The sequence below is a fragment of the Oncorhynchus masou genome, chromosome 1, assembly GCF_036934945.1.
Source record: "Oncorhynchus masou masou isolate Uvic2021 chromosome 1, UVic_Omas_1.1, whole genome shotgun sequence".
In the NCBI taxonomy this organism is placed as follows: domain Eukaryota; kingdom Metazoa; phylum Chordata; class Actinopteri; order Salmoniformes; family Salmonidae; genus Oncorhynchus; species Oncorhynchus masou.
Genome location: NC_088212.1, coordinates 65,683,689 through 65,701,379, shown reverse-complemented (window position 1 = coordinate 65,701,379; position 17,691 = coordinate 65,683,689). Strand labels below are relative to the sequence as shown.

At 42.4% G+C, this 17,691-nt stretch overlaps 1 protein-coding gene across 4 annotated transcripts in view; it reads left to right on the top strand.

Annotated features, from left to right (window-relative positions):
- Window positions 1–5,061: 5,061 nt before the first annotated feature.
- The window catches only part of LOC135548272 (pyruvate kinase PKM-like), a 20,763-nt gene continuing 8,133 nt past the window's right edge, over window positions 5,062–17,691 (top strand). For 2 of the 4 annotated variants that reach the window (XM_064977713.1, XM_064977703.1), the window contains exons 1-3: window positions 7,368–7,663; window positions 12,080–12,255; window positions 12,858–12,949. In XM_064977713.1, coding sequence (XP_064833785.1) covers window positions 7,383–7,663; window positions 12,080–12,255; window positions 12,858–12,949 — 549 coding nt within the window. In that variant the 5' untranslated portion in view covers window positions 7,368–7,382. Of the gene's footprint in view, window positions 5,170–5,280; window positions 5,354–7,367; window positions 7,664–12,079; window positions 12,256–12,857; window positions 12,950–17,691 lie in introns of those variants that run through there. The other 2 variants (XM_064977729.1, XM_064977722.1) reach the window with 2 other exon arrangements.

The window sequence follows — 17,691 nt, the reverse complement described above, 5'->3', positions numbered from 1 at the left end:
AATTCCAAAGTGCAGTGACCCTTGTAAAGATTTTCTGCCTGAAGACAAAGATAGGACATACAGTGCATTCAGAAACTATTCAGACCCCTTGACTTTTTCCACATTTTGTTACGTTACAGCCTTGTTCTAAAATGGTTTTATTGTATTTCTTAATCTCACCAATCGACACACAATACCCCATAATGACAACGCAAAAACAGGATTTTAGACATTTTTGCAAATTTAAGTATTCAACATACACTACTGTTCAAAGGTTTTAGAACATCTACTCCTTCAAGGGTTTTTCTTTCTTTACTATTTATAATAGTGAAGACATCAAAACTATGAAATAACACATATGGAATCACGTAGTAACAAAAAAGTGTTAAACAAATCAAAATATATTTTTAAATGTTAAATTATTCAAATAGCCACCCTTTGCCTTGATGACAACCTTGCACACATGGCATTCTCTCAACCAGCTTCATGAGGTAGTCACCTGGAATGCATTTCAATTAACAGGTGTGCCTTCTTAAAAGTTCATTTGTGGAATTTCTTTCCGTCTTAATGCATTTGAGCCAATCAGTTGTGTTGTGACAAGGTAGGGGGGTACACAGAAGATAGCCCTATTTGGTAAAAGACCTACTCCATATTATGTCAAGAACTGCTCAAATAAGCAAAGAAAAACAACTATCCATCATTACTTTAAGACATGAAGGTCAGTCAATGTGGAACATTTCAAGAACTTAGAAAGTTTCATTCAAGTGCAGTCGCAAAAACCTTCAAGCGCTATGAGGAAACTGGCTCTCATGAGGACCGCCACAGGAATGGAAGACCCAGAGTTACCTCTGCTACAGAAGATAAGTTCATTAGAGTTTACCAGCCTCTCAGCATCAACTGTTCAGAGGAGACTGTGTGAATCAGGCCTTCATGGTCGAATTTCTACAAAAAAACACTACTAAAGGACACCAATAATAAGAAGAGACTTGCTTGTGCCAAGAAACATGAGCAACGGACATTAGACCGGTGGAAATGTGTCCTTTGGTCTGACGTCCAAAGTGGAGATTTTTGGTTGTGTCTTTGTGAGACGCAGTGTGGGTGAACGGATGATCTCCACATGTGTATTTCACACCTTAAAGCATGGAGGAGAATGTGTTATGATGTGGGGGTGCTATGCTGGTAACACTGTTTGTGATTTATTTACAATTTTATGCACACTTAACCAGAATGCCTACCACAGCATTCTGCAGCGATAACCCAATCCCATCTTGTTTGGGCTTAGTGGGACTATCATTTGTTTTTCAACAGGACAATGACCCAACATACCTCCAGGCTGTGTAAGGGCTATTTTACCAAGAAGGAGAGTGATGAAGTGCTGGGCTCCACAATCCCCTGACCTCAACCAAATTGAGATGGCTTGGGATGAATCAGACCGCAGAGTGAAGGAAAAGCAGCCAACAAGTGCTCAGCATATGTGGGAGCTCCTTCATGACTGTTTGAAAAGCATTCCAGGCGAAGCTGGTTGAGAGAATGCCAAGAATGAGCAAAGCTGTCATCAAGGCAAAGGGTGGCTATTTGAAGAATCTCAAATGTAAAATAGATTTTGATTTGGCACACCTGTATTTGGGGAGTTTCTCCCATTCTTCTCTGCAGATCCTCTCAAGCTCTGTCAGGTTGGATGGGGAGCATCGCTGCACAGCTATTTTCAGGTCTCTCCAGACATGTTCAATCGGATTGAAGTCCGGGCCCTGGCTGGGCCACTAAAGGACATTCAGAGACTTGTTCCGAAGCCACTCCTCCGTTGTCTTGGCTGTGTGCTTAGTGTCGTTGTCCTGTTGGAAGGTGAACCTTCACCCCAATCTGAGGTCCTCAGCAGGTGTTCATCAAGGATCTCTCTGTACTTTGCTCTGTTCATCTTTCCCTCGATCCTGACGAGTCTCCCAGTCCCTACTGCTGAAAAACATCCCCACAGCATGATGTTGCTACCACCATGCTTCACCATAGGGATGGTGTCTGGTTTCCTCCAGACATGACACTTTGCATTCAGACCAAAGAGTTCAATATTGGTTTCATCAGACCAGAGAATCTTGTTTCCCATGGTCTGAGATTCCATTAGGTGCCTTTTGACAAACTCCAAGTGGCCTGTCATGTGCCTTTTACTGAGGAGTGTCTTCCATCTGGCCACTCTACCATAAAGGCCTGATCAGTGGAGTGCTGCAGAGATGGTTGTCCTTCTGGAAGGTTTCACCCATCTCCACAGAGGAACTCTGGAGCTCTGTCAGAGTGACCATTGGGTTTTTTGTCACCTCCCTGACCAGGGCCCTTCTCCTCCAAATGCTCAGTTTGGCTGGGCGGCCAGCTCTAGTAAGAGTCTTGGTGGTTCCAAACGTCTTTCATTTAAGAATGATGGAGGCCATTGTGTTCTTTTTGGAATTTCAATGCTGCAGACATTTTTGGGTACCCTTCCCCAGATCTGTACCTCGACACAATCCTGTCTCAGAGCTCTATGGACAATTCATTCGACCCCAAGGCTTGGTTTGCTCTGACATGCACTTTCAACTGTGGGACTTTATATACACAGGTGTGTGCCTTTCAAAAGCATGTCCAATCAATTGAATTTACCACAGGTGGACTCAAATCAAGCTGTAGAAACATCTCAAAGATGATCAATGGAAATAAGATGCACATGAGCTCAATTTTGAATCTCATAGCAAAGAGTCTGAATACTTATTTAAATATTGTATATAAAAAAAATCAATACATTTGCAAACATTTCTAAAAACCTGTTTTTGCTTTGTCATCATGGGGTATTGTGTGTAGATTGATTAGGCACATTGTAATTTAATCCAAAACTGTAACGTAACAAAATATGGAAAATGGGAACTCTGTCAGACCGCAGAGTGAAGGAAAAGCAGCCAACAAGTGCTCAGCATATGTGGGAACTCCTTCAAGACTGTTGAAAAAGCATTCCAGTTGAAGCTGGTTGAAGGAATGCCAAGAGTGTGCAAAGCTGTCATCAAGGCAAAGGGTGGTTATTTGAAGAATCTCAAATGTAAAATATATTTTGATTTGTTTAACACTTTTTTAAATACATTTGTAAACATTTCTATAAACCTGTTTATTCGCTTTGTCATCATGGGGTATTGTGTGTTGGTTGATGAGGTAAAGGGAAGGGGTCTAAATACTTCCCAAATGCACTATACTTCAAGAGCCTATGGTGGGGGAGTATGACATAATCATTTAATCAACTCAGTTCTATTGCACAGTGCATGACCCTTTCAATAGACATAATTATACAGGACAAATGTACACACCATCTCAAAGGATGACTCTAGCTGCATGCGTACAGGGGATACTTGCCATAGACATAGAATAGATAGTTATGCAGTGAATAGTGCTTTTCTAGGTCTTTTTCAAAAATGGAATCACTTCAATGACATATTATAAAAACCTGATGAAGATTTTTACATGATATGAAAATAAACTATCATCTTAGTCAGAAAACATATAATCTCACAAATCAAAATAGGAATATATCATCACAGCCGCTTATCTAATATCTATATATCTATAGGATTTGACTGTGGATTTCACCAGGATGAGGGTTATCTTATTGTACCTCATGGCTGTGGTGTGTGAGATGATAATGCCCTGTGACTGGTGGGGGCTTGGCCAGTGTGGCCAGGTGATTGGGTTGGAGGGAATGTCCCTCACCTGGGCAGGTGTCCATTGGTCTGAGGGAGCAGAGCAGAGTGCAGGACACAGCCAGAGTCTGGCCGGGGCCAGGGACAAGCCAACAGTGGCAGCAGCTGCAGCAATGTTACCGTTGAGATCAGGTGAGGACTACCGTAGGAGCGGACAGAGACGGAGGGGTTACATTCCATGACTGAATGGTGAACATGATGACATGTAGACACTCCCTACACAGTTAGAACACTTCGTCAGTGACAACAGGTAGGAATTTTCCTCTAACTTGGCTTGATGAGGTTTAGGCAGGACTTGTAGTCTCACTTTCATCTGTGATGAGAGCTTAAATTGAGTAGGAATACAACAAGTCAGATTGAGTGAAAGGGTTTTTGTTTATATAACTCATTTACCCAAAATATATTGCATGATATAAAAGTAATAGAAAAGGTTAGAGGGAAACTATCAAAGGTTTGTGCTGGGGGAAGGAATATTCAATTATAGTTTAGCCACAGCAAGCTAAGCCTCAGCTAATCTTTTCTTGATAATGAACACTAGAGGGAGCTGTTGATTATAAATGATCTCATCCTCAACTGTCACAGTATACCAAAGATACTGTCTCCTAACTGTGGTTATACTTGTGCTGATGACAGACCCCTCTGAATTCTCTAAATTAAAAAGTGAACTGTTAAAGTGACATGTTGTGGAACTGCCTTGCATGATCAGTAGTATCGTGATGGTAACTACAATTATGTAAAATATCGTCATCATCATCAGATACTATGTGTTTGGGTGAGATGAGTGGAGATTGGAAAGGATTGAAGTACTGATTTGTTTGAGTGCGTGAGACACGATCATTTTCTGACACATTTGTTACTTACGCAATAATATAACCTTTCAGTCATGGGCATCCCATGAGACACTGCGGCTTCGAGGATGTACGTGCAATTTTAGGTGTGACTTTCCTGGGATTTTCACATCTCCAACCACCATGATGGGTATACATTTATGCAACTATTGACTATACAGTGAGATTGAGCATAGTGTAACTGAAATGCAGGTGTTTGAATATAAGACCCTATGGTACCCATTCCGATGAGATGTTCAAGAAATTGTACCGCATCCCTGAGTCACATGTCGGCCCCATGCTTCAGAGATGCTTCGCGTTCCTGATTGGACATCAGCGGTATCGCATCACCGCACTTTCATTATGTTCCTTTATGTAAACTTCCCCATGGTTTATAGTTCCAAGCCCTAGTTAACCGGGTGTTTTTTTCTCCAAAGAATACATCAGAAATCATACATAAATACATTCTAAATATTTATGAATTATTGAAACCATATCTTTCGATTGAATTCATTATATACTTGTAATAGCGATTTATTTTTCGCGGATGGATACGTGATGTATCGAACAAAAATAGTTCCGCTTTAGTTTAGGAGATCACCTTGAGCTTCTGGGTGTAAGAGAAATACGTCAGTCTAGCAGTTGTTCATCGATAGAAGGTGAGTATCATCACAAGATTTGTAGCTAGCTAATGACATGATGTACGTTTGTTTTACTGTCATCAAATTACAATTGTATTCAATTGACGTTATCATATTCTGTGTTGCCAGCTGTTTTTTTTAGTGGCGTAGTCCAGGCAAGGGATGGATTCCAAAAGATAACTGTCTAGCTACCTAGTAAGAGGTAACAGTAGTTTACACTTTGAACCATCTTAAACCGTTTAAATTTACAAACCATGTGGTGTTGTAGTCATACAAAGAATGGTGTTGTTTGTCAGTGACAAGCTCAGTGTGATGCAGTTTTCTCCAGCTGACTATTCATACAGGTTAACAACTATTTTTATGAGTGGAGTTATTTCTCATGAACTAACATGGTATCAGTCTAAAACATATGTTTTAAAGCGGAGAGAAACTAACGCGCTCGTATTTTACTAGTCTCGCCTGGTGGGTGTGGTTGCCCGATGAACTTGGAATTCCATTGGCTAGTTTCTCTTCGCGATATCTTAAATTCGTGAAAATGTGACGCAGAAATGGAGACGTGCCCTGTGGCGCATCAATGGATGCATTGTACTGCAAACTAATGACTGACCATTCTCATGTTACCAATTTACTGAATCGATTGCTTTTTAATAACCATGTTCAGATATGTGCGGTCCTCCCGGCCCCCCGAACAAGGCTTTTATTCACGCTGACATTCAGTGGTCTGTTGTCCTTTTGTTGGAAGTAAGTCTACAACAAGCAGTAATGTAGCCTCGCTGACCTGTCAAACTCTAGGGCCCTATAAAATCCGTGAAAGCGCACAGCACAAAAACACTTATATGACCCTAACTTTGTCTGAATGGATTGGCTTTGTTGACACTGGGAGGAGGGGGGAGTTGGTGCAACCTTCTAGAACCCCTCTTCTGCAGTGCCTGTTTATTGACTAGTCCTACATCAATACCGTAGCTCTTTCTATCAGCTAGCCTGCATCAAACCCTGACCTCTTTGGTCAGTTCTTCCATTTCTCCCACCTCCCAAATCAAATGGTCATGTAGGCCTTCAGTTTAAAACAAATAATAATTATGAAACCTGTCTAGACTTGAACAATTTGCTAATTTCATATCAGAAATGTGTGTGGTTAGTCAGTCTCAGAACTAATTTAGGCTTCAAATTAAGGTTTAGTGTTCCTCCTACTCTGGTTAGGACTGTTCCTGAGATGCTCAGACATTGTTATGTAACAGATTCTTTTGGCCCAGAGCCCTGTGTGAGTGTAGGAGGAAATACAAGCCACCCTGGCCCTATACTTTACACCGCATCAGCCAGGTCGCTTGCGGGAGCCGACTTCTATTTTGGAATGCTAGGGCATAGAAGCACTTCTCAGTAGGTTAGAATCATGTGGTATCAGTGGGGACAGGAGTGGCTATACTATGGTATGTCCCAACATAGTGCTTCTTTTAGGGGTGTAAGGCCTAGATTATAATGCATACGTCAGTGCCCTATCTGGCAATCTGCATACCTGGAGTACTGGGCTGAAAGCACGTACACTGCAGGCCCCACAGTAAATGTCTAAAATACTCCCAGTATTGTGTCACTTTTAGTCATTTCCTGCTGTAACTTTCCAGTTTCAAATATCATGCTATTAGCCCCTATCGGTGCACAGGGGGAATGACGAGACACCTCTTCCTCTGAAGTTTGTTCTCAATGAGGTGAAATAAGAACTCAGAATACCCAGGTTGAAAACCCCACCTATGACTCACTATTCTGCACAGCATATTCCTGGTCTCCTACTCAACTGCAATTGAGAGTTGACTAAGAAGAAATCTAACCATGGCTCCTCTTTGAACACTGACTGAATTTGTTTTGCTGCAGTACTCCTGCTGCAGCTAGTGTCACTTTCATGCAGTCTGCCATACATAGTGGTAGTCTTGCCTCCTGCTCTTGGCTATGTCTGGCAATGTGAGACTAGCATAGTGGCTACAGGTGCTGAGTAACGCTAGGCTGCAGCGCAGCAGAACATGGATACTATCTGCTGTGTAATGCAATGCGGCACAGAATGCAAATGTGTCACCCACCCAGTGATGTATGACTACTGCCACCCAATGGCAGCATGAAATGCACTAATCCCAGGCTAGCGTTTTGTCTTCTACACAGGCTTACCATGTGTTATTATTAGAATACACATCCACCATTTTTAGAGCCCTAGGGGTAATATGACCTAGTGCTGCCAGCATAACATGGCTGTGGTAAACGGCAGGTTTGAAGGTCTCATGTATAGCCGCAGCCTGAACTGTGTGTACTGCAGCACGTTATCCTCGCTGAAGAGAAGAGGATTTATTCCTGAGCCGTGCGTAGGCAAGCGAGTCACACTACCGGGAGTTCCTGCTTGTCCGGTTAGCGCTGCTGCTGTTCCTGCTGCGCTCTGTGGGGACCGGGGGTCACACCGACTGGGGATCTTCAGGAGGTCGGTAGCAGCTACGTTCTTGTACGTCCCCAGGAGGAACAGAAAGGTTTACTGGTATGTAATGCCACATAGCTGGATGATGAGACTGAATCAATGTAGCGCAGGGGGAGAGAGCTAGGCTTCTGAGGTCACCAGTGTAGAATTATTGGCTACGTCAGGGTCGTCATGGCTGCTCCTAGGATGTCATGTGATGTCACTCCTGTAAGGCAACCTCTGGCTATGCTGCCAATGCGCAGTGGAGACATCGCACAGTGTGTGCATGTGTGAAAGTTAGGGGAGGGGGCAGTACGTAGGCAGAGGAAGTGCATGGAGAGCGGGGAAGCATATTCTGTTCCAGTGAGAGGTGGTGGTGTTGGAAGGGATTGGGGAGGATTGATAGCAACAGGGCAGCTCTAAAGTCAGATATGCATCTGGGTCACTTAGTTTTATTACTGGTGTGTGTCACTGGCCCCAGGTCAGCCCTAACATTCTTTACATCTTTGTCACAGGCTTATGTATGATGTCTCAGTGATAAAGGGTGGATCAGACTGGCATGGCCTTGGACTGTAGAGCATCTTTTGGCGAGCCATCAGCCCAGCTGTGTGTCATGTGTTAGTCACAGGGTAGGAAGGGTTTCCTGCGAAAGCATAGCAGGCTGGGTCATGTCAGAACTAGAGGTCGACCGATTATGATTTTTCAACGCTGATAACGATTTATTGGTGGACCAAAAAAGCTGATACCAATTAATCGGCCATTTTTTTAATTATTTTTTTGTAATAATGACAATTACAACAATACTGAACACTTAACTTAATATAAATCAATTTAGCCTCAAATAAATAATGAAACATGTTCAATTTGGTTTAAATAATGCAAAAACAAAGTGTTGAAAGTAATATGTGCCATGTAAAAAAAGCTAACGTTTGAGTTCCTTGCTCAGAACATGAGAACATATGAAAGCTGGTGGTTCCTTTTAACATGAGACTTCAATATTCCAAGGTAAGAGGTTTTAGGTTGTAGTTAATATAGTATTTCTAGGACTATTTCTCTCTACCATTTGTATTTCATATACCTTTGACTATTGGATGTTCTTATAGGCACTAGTGTTGCCAGTGTAACAGTATAGCTTCCGTCCCTCTCCTCGCCCCTACCTGGGCTCGAACAAGGAACACATCGACAACAGCCACACTCGAAGCAGCGCTCCACAAAAGCCGCGGCAAACTACTCCAAATCTAAAAGCGAATGATGTTTGAAATGGTATTAGCGCACACCCAGCTAACTAGCTAGCCATTTCACATTGGTTACACCAGCCATTAGGCTTATAGGCTGGAAGTCATAAACGGCACTGTGCTTGCGAAGAGCTGCTGGCAAAACGCACAAAAGTGCTGTTTGAATGAATGATTACGGGCCTGCTGCTGCTCAGTCAGACTGCTCTATCAAATCAGACTTATAACATAACACACAGAAATAGGAACGAGCCTTTGGTCATTAATATGGGGCGGCAGGGTAGCCTAGTGGTTAGAGCGTTGGACTAGTAACCGGAAGGTTGCAAGGTCAAACCCCCGAGCTGACAAGGTACGAATCTGTCGTTCTGCCCCTGAACAGGCAGTTAACCCACTGATCCTAGGCCGTCATTGAAAATAAGAATTTGTTCTTAACTGACTTGCCTAGTTAAATAAAGGTAAAATAAAAAATATGGTTGAATCCGGAAACTATCATTTCGAAAACAAACTGTTTATTTCAGTGAAATACGGAACCGTTTGGTATTTTATCTAACTGGTGGCATCCCTAAGTCTAAATATTCTTGTTACATTGCACAACCTTCAATGTTATGTCATAATTATGTAAAATTCTGGCAAATTGTTTCGCAATGAGCCAGGCAGCCCAAACTGTTGCATTTACCCTGACTCTGCGTGTAATGAATGCAAGAGAAATGACAATTTCACCTGGTTAATATTGCCTGCTAACCTGGATTAGTAGTTATGACTAGTGATTATGATTGTTTTTTTTATTAGATAAGTTTAATGCTAGCTAGCAACTTACCTTGGCTTCTACTCCATTCGCGTAACAGGCAGGCTCCTCATGGAGTGCAATGGTTAGAGCGTTGGACTAGTTAACTGTGCGGTTGCAAGATTGGAACCCCTGAGCTGACAAGGTTAAAATCTGTTCTGTCCCTGAACAAGGCAGTTAACCCACCGTTCCTAGGCCGTCATTGAAAATAAGAATGTCGTCTTAACTGACTTGCCTAGTTAAATAAAGGTATAAAAATAATTATTTAAAAAATCAGAAATCGGCGCCCAAAAAATACAGATTTCCGATTATGAGAACTTAATCGGCCCTAATTAATCGGGCATTCCGATTAATCGGTCGACTTCTAGTCAGAACTCCCTCGGGCTGTAGGATAATTCCAAACATGTCCCTGTTCATTTGAAGGAAGGAGTAAAGCCATAATGATCATATGAACAGCAATTGCATTATACAATTTTACACTATGTGCATTTTATGTAGCCAATGGCCCTGATTTCAATGTGCATATTTAATTTGCAAATGTTGATCTTGAGATTGTCAGTTGTTGGCTACCTTACCAGCCTTTGTGTTGACAATGGATGTCAGAGCCCATCCCATGTCTCACCCCCAGTTTGCTGTAAACAGTGTGTTCCAGGGATAAGGATCTAGGCCTCATTTGAGACAAGCCATTGTATGAATTCTGTTTCTCTCTCTGCAGTCTACACTGTGCTCTACTCTGTCTGGGGGCTGCCCCTGCTGTCTCATGCTGTGTATGCAGTTGGGAGTCTGGAGTGAGCATGATGTGACCGTGCTCACGTACAACACGGGGCTGCTGCCTTTGAGGCTCCGATGTCACTGAGCTGCTGCCCATCGGGTTTTAATGCTGCTGTTTGGCAGGGCCCTGTCCCGATTCATTTACACACTGAAAGAGATAAGCTGAGTGTAGGCCTGGTTCTAGAGGGTAGCCTGCCCTAAATAAGTGTGTGTGGGGGTGAGGGGGGTCGCTACAGTTGCATATCGGGATATTATTTTTGACAATATCACTTTTGCAGGCTGTACCAGAACTCCAGTATTTTTTTTCCTTCAGAGCTTTTATCTCCATGACTGATCATTTGTTTTCTCATGGTTTTGGGATGCAGAATACAACATTGGCTAACATTAGCCAAACAAATTTAGCCTTGGCTAATTCAAACCAGCCTGGTAATTTTGAGGGGAGGAATGTGATACGATTGTGCTTTGCAGTAAATGGGGCTACTGAGGAGGATGACATGCTCTCTCTGTCCCTATGCATTCTGCAGATTCTCATCTGTTTTTAAGTAGTGTCTTAGAGGTCTGCCAGACTAGTGAACTGTTCACTGCAACAAGGTAGACTAACAGATGTAACCTATTAGAAAGCTTAGTATTTCCTTGAAGCTCCACCTTGAAGAAGCAATCAGTGAGTGTGTTCTCTGTTCATGTGATTGTCACTGTATAATTTAGACTGGGTTAAATTAAACTCTCCACTGGTTAGTGTTTAGGCTAGTCCAGGTTGGTAACCCTGACTTGTCTAGGGCAGCCCTCCAGTGATCCCCCTACATACCACAGACGGCAGGTATGCCATCTATTGCCACATTCCTTGGTTATGTAACCATGGCAACAGCCCCTGAAGCAGAGTTGACTCGGACTCTACACTCTCAAAGAGATGCTCCACCTTGCACAGAGCTACCATATTGACTTTTTTTTTTGCCTGCCCTAAAGCCACTGAGAATTTGGCCTGACATATAGTACCTGTACAAAGAGCCGGTTGTGTAATACTGTCAAGACACACACTAGAAAAGGGAAGAGTCTTGAGCAAAATAACTTTATGGTGCTAGGTTACTTCAGATTGGGTTTGATGCAGTCCTCATCGAAATGTCCGCTTGTTTTCAACAGCTCTGTTTTGAGCCATGTTGAAAGTGATCTGTCCTGGGCTAGGAGGAAATAATGAAAGCACTGCCAGTCAGGGCTGCGGTTGCCATGGGTGACTCGGAGGAGGGGGAGAACATAATGTGCAAACGGCTCAATGTGCTCTTCAATGAAAGAATGTTACTGGCCTGGAATAACCTCGACATGTTTCTGTAGCCCAGGCTATGTTATAGATCAATCGTATCTAGGTCCATGTCTTTGTCTATTGTGCAGCATGAGAACCAGCAGGCAAGGGCTTCAATCACACTTCCTGTTTTTTCAGATGTGGTCCTCTTTTGAATAGGTTCCTCATTCCACAAACAAACGGTTATTTGCACAGATGTCAATTGTTTCAAAGCCACACTGTGCCTCAATAAGTTGTGTGCTAATTCCTAGACTGGTGGCTCTAAAGTTGGTTTCATGAACCAGTGTGTTTAATGTGGCAGTCCAGTCCATGACCTGATAATGCCTGAGATTGGAGACACTGAATTGCGTGAACCATTAGCACCTTACTGTCTTAGTACGCCCTTCATATCACCTCATCTCTCTTTCCTCCTCCAGGACTTCAAATTCTGCCATCATGCCCGGTTCAAAGTCTCAAGACATGGGCTCTGCCTTCGTCCAGACGCAGCAGCTCGGCGCTGCCATGGCCGACACCTTCCTGGAGCACATGTGCCTGCTGGACATCGACTCTGAGCCCACCACAGCCCGCAACACTGGCATCATCTGCACTATTGGTCAGTGGCCACGCTCTCACACACTAGGCTTGGGCGGTATCTAGATTGTCATACCTTCATACCGACCTTGTGCTATCCTGGGATATTCGGTAATACCGGCACTGAACACAAGGGCTGCTATTTTCAAACTCCACTGAGCCTCTGTAATCCGAAGGTTAGCAATGCTAACAGGTACATGTAAAATCCCATAGAAAATGCTAACAAACGTAGTCAATGTGTCTGACCTAAACTATTTGGAAGACTGACATCCCATCTTCAGCTAGATGGCTAACTAGCTACTAAATTAGTAAACCAAATGCTCAACTTGAGAGCATTTAGGACATGTTTAGACAATTAACTTAATATTTATATGCTATCTAGATGGCAAACATTTAGTTGTGAATTCTATACTGTAACTAGATCACCTGGCACGTGCTGCACAACAGTAGGTATCACGGAATATCGCCTAACACAATGGATGTTAGCATTCAAATGTCTGTAGGCCTATAATATTTTTACATCTGTATTTTAAAGGCCCTCTACTATAGGATGATGCTGTGAAATACATACTGTATGACATCACGTGTGTGTGCTGATGTTTCAACCCACCTCTGTCGTAACAGGGCCAGCCTCCCGCTCTGTGGACATGCTGAAGGAGATGATCAAGTCTGGAATGAACATCGCTCGCATGAACTTCTCCCATGGATCTCATGAGGTGGGTTCCCTAGCATGTCTAGACACCTAGACTGCTGCAGTGGAGGATGATCACACACTTCTACTCAGACTGGATCCAGACCTAAAGTCACAGTATCGAATCGCGATACACATATCATATCGACACCAAAGCATTGTGATATCGTGTCGCGATGTCCCTGGCAATTCCCAGTTCTACTGAATAGCACAAACCCACACAGGTTTTGATGATTAGGTCAAGGACATTTAAAAAAAAAAAAAAAAAAAAAACATCAATTCAAAAGTACATGGGGGAACACGTGTGTGTCATATACACATACAAAGGACAATTGGGCTAGGGGGTGCAATATCACGGTACACAAGGACCTTAAGGGACATAAACACTTATTCTAACAGATTTTTTTTTTGTTGGTAGAGTATTTGTCTTAAAATATAGTTACATTTATTTTTGTTTGTAAATTGAGATTTTGAATATGAAATTTGGCCCTGAAATGACACAATTGTTTCAACTTATTTATATCGTAGTTTAAAGAATCCAAGTAGTACATCTCTCCATAATAGTGTAAAATCCTCATAAACGTGTTCAATTATAAAGCTACTGATTCCATGAATACAATGCCAAAAAAATGCAACACTGTTTCTGGGTGGTCATTACAAAAGGTACAATGTGAATTAGTGTTTTTCTTAAACTTCTTTGTATGGTGGTTGGCAGGATAATTATGAATTTAGAAAGGAACTTCCTTAATTTAGTTAGTAAGAAGAAAAATCTTTGTTACTGATGAGTCAACAGGGTTAATAAGTAGGTATGTTCTGAGAGTCAGGTCTTGACACGTTCCTGAATAATAAAGCAACACCTGAGGGAATGACATCTAAAGAATTGCAAAATCATGAGGTGTTACATGGATCTTAAAGTGATAAGCATTACCCTCTGCATTTACAAGTTGGCTCACCGATAGGATATTATTTCAGAAACCAATATTCTAAAAACAATTTAAGGTATTTTATACTATGTCCCGATTTATTCCATATATAACGTGTGGAGAAATTGACAAGAACCTGCCGACGAAAAGCAGAGTTTCACGGGAACTCGGTCCAATATTATAATTACAAACCAACATGAAGTGAAAGTCACCAAAAGTAGAGAAGACATGATGAGGAATAAAGTTCTTCTTAGGAATTGATTTATCCAATTGATCTTAAGTATGATTTAAATTAGTTAAGTCCAGTAAATTCAGCCCACCATACTCGTACGTGTTCATTATAAGTTTCTTTCCTCATGTAATGGGTACGGGTTCTCTACAGAAATTAGAAAAGCATCTGGTTTCTCTTTGCTTATTTTACTGTAAAGATATCTCTATACTAACATGCTGCTCTGAGTGCAAAGCTATCAATTGCAAAGGGTGGCTACTTTGAAGAATCTCAAATATATATTTTGATTTGTTCAACACTTTTCTTTTGGTTACTTGGTGATTCCTTGTGTTATTTCATAGTTTTGATGTCCTCACTTCTATAATGTATAAAATTAGTAAAAATAAAGAACCCTTGACTGATTAGGTGTCAACTTTTGACTGGTAGTGTGTACATTCTTTAGACTGTTCTCACTGAGAAAGAAGTATTAATAGCTACATAGAAGAACAACAGTGTAAAATAAGTCATAACAGATCTGTATGCCTCAGTTCCTGTATGCAGAAAAAAATGAATACAACTTTCAGTCTTCGTGAGTTTGCAAACAAAATGGTCCCATCTGGTCATACAAGAGGAAACTAATAAATGATTGAGGTACCTGAGTCGTGCCGAGAGACTGTCAACCGAGGCTTGTTAGGTAGTCGGTGCAAGTACTATGAGAATACCATGGGTGACACCATCAATGTGTTCCTGCTGGTGAAGTTCTAGGGAGGAATATGGATTTTCAAACTGTTGTTGATAACCTCGTTCTCCGTAGTAGGCAGCATTTCATGCTTTCTTGATCGTTGGCCACAACTTGTTCTTTGTTTTCTGTCCTCCGGGTTGAGATGCTTGGCGACACGCAGACCGTGGCTCTGAAGGAACACATTCTTCCGAACCGCTTCCAAGACAGCATCACTGTAGAATCTGGCAGTGAAGAGAATGATACCCCTTAGTCTTGAATCGTTTTGCTTTTTCTTCTTGGCAATGCACAACATCGACGGTAACATCAACGATCTTCTCTGCAGACGTTACTTCTTGGCAGATGTGGAAAGCCTCGCATCGCACATCCTCATTCTCCACCTCGGGCATGCCGTAGAGTCTCGGAATTTATCTTGTGTATTGCTCCAGATTAGTGAGATTCTGTTCCACCTTTTTCCACACGCTTTTCAACTTTAGCTACTCATTTTCACATGCAAACTCCAATCTTTTTCCAGCCTTTGATTACCATGGTGTTTGTGCCTACCATTTTCTCAATGGCATCAGACCTGGAGTTGATGAGTAAGGAGAGTGGCGGTTTGCACGGAGTAACCGATAAAGAGGGAAACTCGTCATCTTCAACAGCTTTCAAATGCGTGAGATCATCCATAGGGCAAACTTAGTTATGGCCGTTGTCTCTTTTTTTTTTTAGCAATAGAACAGCTCGCCTCTTTGTCACGGCTTCGCATGGACATGCCAAAATAAATGATCCACTTATCATTCCACTCACTGGAAAGCTCTTAACTTGAGCAAGTAGAAACAATAATAGGAATGTCTGGCAATGTGTTATTTCTCTCCACAATCTTTCTGAAGTTTGGTGCGCAACTCGCTAAAGCGTCTGTTCTAGTCGCCATTTTGACCGCCTCCCCTGCTCCAATTTTGTCATAGTGCCACTCGTCATTGTCTGTCAGGCATGCTTCTTTGCAAAGTATCAGCTACCTTCAGAAGATGTCGTTTGAATATGAGATGTACTCTGTGCCAACCAGGGTGTGCAGTTCAAGGGTAGAGTCGGTGTGAAGTTGTTTGCTCAGGATCAAAGGTAGGCCCTAAACTCTGCGATGGAGCAGGCAGACCGCAGTGGAAACCTTACCTGGGGTTGCTTGTGCCACTATAAATACTTAATCTGTGCCTTCATCCTGTAGTTATATCACCCCGCCCAGGGTGCAGGCCTGGAGCAACGGGTGGAGTCCCTCCCACTCTCAGTCACCTGCTTCAATTCCCTGTTCAGTAGAGGTCACTCAGCAGGCCAAAGACTCTTCCTCTGTCTTAACCTGCTACTCTCAGACAGGGGGCCTGAGCCACTCACCTTGTCATCCTGTGTCTCCTGGCCCTCTACTGTATCATGGAGGCTTATCAATGTTAGGAAGTGTACTTCCACATCTTTATATCTTCATGAAATATCCATGCGCTGAAACTATACCCAGTTCTCAGATGACCTGGCTTTGTCTGACGAGCTGCTCTAAGGTATATGCTGTGAATGTAGTTATCTTGGTGTAGTTTGGCACTGTGCACTTGGCTCAATTTGATGCCAAGGCTGTTTGTGGTGATACAGTAACAGCAGAATAACTGGGAAGGCGAGAATGGAAATGAAGCCCTATGTGACTACCTGCCAATTAAGTGCTTAGGTAAAGCTCAGGTTACTTTACCCAGACGGGGAGAAGCGGCATGAGCCAATTGGGGCAGCTGTCTCCAAGGGTAGTGCTAGCACTGCCACTCAAGACCATTAGTATAGTTATGATGTACATGTGTACAGGCAGGTTGTAGTAGTGTGGTTAACACAACCTTCTTCACAGACAGCATGACCTGGATATGTACAAATAGTTAAATACACAAGTTTACAACTGATAAAGGGTATTGTACTGAGTCGTCTAATCTGAAATGGGGACTAGCCATAAATCAGGGGTTGACATTAAGCTTTCATGGGCACTTGCTCATCTGGCAAGTTGGGAGCAGTTTTCACATGCCTGAAGACTATGGTTACTTGCCCAACAATTTTATTTGGCTTTGCACATGCCATAAATGGAATTCTTTCACTCCAACGTGGGGGCATGGAATTAACTTTTTGGTGATCCAGCTGGTGAAGAGAAACAGTCACCAGCCACTGACTTTTTACAGGGGGGTTGTAACTAATTGCTTAATGGCACACTAGCAGTTTGCAAAATAGACACAACAATTATTCACAAAAATGCAGCACGTGGTTGGAACACAGACCAACTTCAATCCACCAGACCATTTTGAGATTTGTGATAAAGCGTTCATGATTTGGCATGTAGTTGGTGTATCCCATCAGATGTGTTTTATAGGCAGTATTTCTGCAGGCCTAGTGGGAGCGTGTGTGTGATCTAGAGGGAGCGGTGAGACATGCAGGGGAAAGGAATGTAAGCTTGTCTACAGTTTTGTGTATCCCATCAGATGGATATGTTTTATAGGCAGTATTTCTGCAGGCCTAATGGGAGCGTGTGTGTGTGTGTGTGTGATCTAGAGGGAGTGGTCGGCATTGTAGGGGAAATAACTGTATAATGGCTTGGCCTTGGTTTATTTTATTTTTTTTGCGATTCGCTAATGAACATTAACAAATGGAACAGTAGACTCAATTTTACCTGTCCAATCGGGTAGCCACACAGATTCTCCACCTGCTCTACTGTTCCGTTTACCTGCCCAGGGCAATCGGGCAACAGTTAATGTCAACCTCTGCGAAATGCATTTGCCTTCTTGACTCTCACTGTTTACATAAATGAATTACTCTGTACTGCATGTTGTAGCTAAAAATATGACCAGTTTAAGTGACTTCTTCCTAGAAATCCGGGGAGAATGTTTTCTATTGCGCTTCAGAACATCTTA